Raw genomic sequence first — 3,186 nt, forward strand, 5'->3', positions numbered from 1 at the left:
GGGTCGGGAGAGTCACGGCCAGTCTGTGCACTGCGGTCCTAGATCAAACCGATTTGCACAGACTTTCTGCATGAGCCATAATCGCATGCACCTGGAAAAGCTCCCAACATTTAATGGAAGTCTGTGATAGAGGCCATAGGACTTGTAAAAAGTGTATACTGGAGGACAAAGAAAGAAAAGGTTCCCTGTGTAAGAATAATATATAGTACCTTTGCAGCCCAAGAGCTCCTAAAAATACCTGCTTTGGAGGTATAAATGGCCCCCTTACCTCTTGGGACGCACAGGTTGCACCAATAATATGTCCGCACCTGCCACGGTGATCATATCCCCCCCCCACACACACACACACCTCCTCCTGAAAAATCAGGATGGAAAATCCACTCCATATGTCCCATCTGCACAGACCCCTAACTGTTAGAGCAAATTTACAGGTGAAATGTAATGTCAAAAAGAAGTTCACACCGGACAAAATAGAATACATTTTAGGGAATATTTTATTTTTCAGTTTTTTTAATATTCCTTTAGCCTTGTGAGACCATGAAATGACAATTTCTGTGGAAGAAACAATACATAAAAAAACATCCCCTGGGATGCAAAATACAATTCAATACAAGTAACTACATTTGCAGTTACCATACAAAAATATTCCGTACAGCGTCTTTTTTAAAACAAAAAGTAATTTTTTTTTTTTTTATGTAATACGACGAGAATTCCTTAGAACATCTGAGAAATACTTCATCACGGCTTACAAATGTCGTCTTTATAAAAGATACGTCATTTTCAGAATGCTCCGGAGACGTCTCCGTGGAGCAGGCTGACTATATAAAACCCATGCGGGTACACAATATCACCTCGATAGCTTTCTTCTTGGAGAATACAATACGGGTATTTAGACACTTAAAAACAAAGTTACAGAAATAATAAGGCAAGCTGTGGCTTCTGGTGGCTGGAAGGCTTAAGTTGCCTTGTAGACCAAAGCTTTTACATTACAAACTTCGTAGAAGTAGTAAAATTCACAACATTTTTGATTGTTCCATTAGGAATACTAAGGCCACAAGGACTCTTCATGGAAGAAACACATCAGAATGGAAACCATTCTCAAAAACCTTCCTTCTAACACAATCGCTTCTTAGAAGATACACATTGGAGAAGGAGCAGGACTAGGAACTCCTACTCTATAGGGTCATACAATAACCACTCACATGTTGCAGAGCAACCTAATGTCCGCCCAACGAGTAAGACGTTGAGTAATTTTTGAAGTTATCCTTAGGATAATAGGACATTCTTCAGGAATAGTCTCTCTCGGATGCTGAAGAGCTCTTTACCGCTTTATCCAAACGTACTTTTGTAGAACATAGTTCCTTACTGGCAGAAGTCCATTACTTATGTTCATAGTTTCTTTCTAATTCTTTGTAAAAGTCCTCCAGTTCACCAAGGTCTCCAGATTTTCGCTGGACCATTCGCCAAGGTGACTTTTTTCTGGTCGCAAGGGTAGGCGAGAGCAGGAATATTCTGTGGGACCTTCAAATGGTTGAGCAATTTTGCTTTGGTCTCTCCGCTTTTTGGGTCATGACACAGGAACTGGAGAGCTTCTTTGACACACCAAGAATAACCTTGGTTGTAATCCTGCTGTAGATGTTCACCAGGAATGTTCTGGGATTGATCTGGAAAGAAACAATACGAGATAAGTCAACTGTTCGAGTTTGGATTTTAGAGCTTACGTCATGGTGATGCAATGAGAACTATGACTCTACTTACTTTTTTGGTGTTGCAAGTAGCTCACGGCCATCTCCAATATGTCGGCCTTCTCCAGCTTGACATTGGGCTGTTGCTTGCTAAACTCTTTTTCCAGGAGAAGCTTGAGTTGCTCGATGCTGCTATTAATCCTATCTCTCCGCATCTTCTCTACAATGGGTTTTCTCATCTAAAAATAAACATAATGCAAAAATATAAGTCAACAGGTTCATACATGGAGTATAAAACAAATTCTTAGGACATTAATGTGAATGAGTCAAGACAAATGTAGACTTACTTTGTTTTTTTCCTTTGGGGAAAGGTTATCCATAGCCATGCTGGTAGGTGCCATGCTTAGAAGGAGCTGCCGGATTTGCAGTCTTGAGCCAGAAGTGATCTGAGATGTGGAGTCGAGGTTCCTCTATTTATACCCCTGAGCTTGCATACAAAAGCATGAGTCCCTGACTTGTCAGACTTTCCCACACTCACATAGCCAATACATGCATTCAGCAGGACAATAGAGGAGGCATCTATTACAGCATGGTAAATTGACTGTGAATTGCCGGAGGATAATACCCTGCTCCCAGCAGAGCAGGTGGAGAGTGTGGTGCACAATAGGGACAGGCTTTAGAATGAGGTGGGAGAACGTGGGAAAGGGCTTTCCACCGCTGTAATCAGACCGCGTCCCGATGAGAACATGGACATTGCAGTATGCTGCTCTTTTTTGAAGCGTGCCAGTCAAACATGTGCGCAGAGAACAGATGTTGTGAAGCTCGGCACGCAGTGTAATTATATTGCAAAAAAAACAAAAAAAAAAAAACAGTATAAACCTTTATCGACCCAGTATAAAGGTAAATCCTGTAATATTCTATCCTGCGGATTAGTGTATGACTCTTAGGCTAAATTCACATGTTGCGTTTTTTTCCGCAGCCAAAACCTGTTCTCTTGAAAGTAAAGCAGCAATGTCAAAAAAGCTAATTTTGCTGATTTTTTGCTGCATTTTTTTTGGCATTTTTTTGCTGCTTTTTATCATTGTACTTTTGTCTCTTGTGCGGACTGATACAGTTTAGTGCATAAAAAATATAACCTGATTTAACTTCCTCAGGTTTTGGCACCAAAAATGCAGCAAAAACTGATACCTGCGTTTTTGCAGCGTTTTTGCACTTACCCATTGCTTACTATGGGTGAAAAACGCTGTAAAAACGCTGAAAGAAGTGACATGCTTCTTTTTGCAAAAACGCATCTCTTTGACAAAACAGTCAGGAATGAAAAACAAGGTGTGTGCAAGAGATTTATGAAATCTCATAGACTTTGCTGGTACTGTAAAACGCAGCTAATAAAACAACGCTGCAAGAACGCAACTTGTGAACATAGCCTTAAAAGGGTTTTCCCATTTCGGAAGACCCTCCTACTACCAACCACAGTTTAAAAAAAAATGGAAGCTGTGCTTTC

General features: G+C 40.6%; 1 protein-coding gene across 1 annotated transcript; it reads right to left on the reverse strand.

The window, feature by feature from the left end:
• Positions 1–528: 528 nt before the first annotated feature.
• On the reverse strand, positions 529–2,132 carry HES5 (hes family bHLH transcription factor 5). The gene is made up of 3 exons (XM_073655264.1): positions 2,033–2,132; positions 1,759–1,924; positions 529–1,664 (listed from the first exon to the last, which is right to left on the reverse strand). The coding sequence occupies exons 1-3, from the start codon at positions 2,084–2,086 to the stop codon at positions 1,429–1,431; spliced, it is 456 nt and encodes a 151-aa protein (XP_073511365.1). The 5' UTR covers positions 2,087–2,132; the 3' UTR covers positions 529–1,428.
• Positions 2,133–3,186: the final 1,054 nt, after the last annotated feature.

This window comes from Phyllobates terribilis, unplaced genomic scaffold, assembly GCF_046119375.1.
Source record: "Phyllobates terribilis strain yellow unplaced genomic scaffold, ASM4611937v1 Scaffold_12__6_contigs__length_324123572, whole genome shotgun sequence".
NCBI lineage: Eukaryota > Metazoa > Chordata > Amphibia > Anura > Dendrobatidae > Phyllobates > Phyllobates terribilis.

Excerpts from the sequence above, each read along its gene's own strand:
- HES5 (XM_073655264.1), bottom strand. The coding sequence starts at position 2,086 with ATGGCACCTACCAGCATGGCTATGGATAACCTTTCCCCAAAGGAAAAA. Across the intron at positions 1,925-2,032 it reads CCCCAAAGGAAAAAAACAAA|ATGAGAAAACCCATTGTAGA; the intron begins GTAAGTCTACAT and ends GTTTATTTTTAG. Across the intron at positions 1,665-1,758 it reads CTACTTGCAACACCAAAAAA|ATCAATCCCAGAACATTCCT; the intron begins GTAAGTAGAGTC and ends GTTTCTTTCCAG.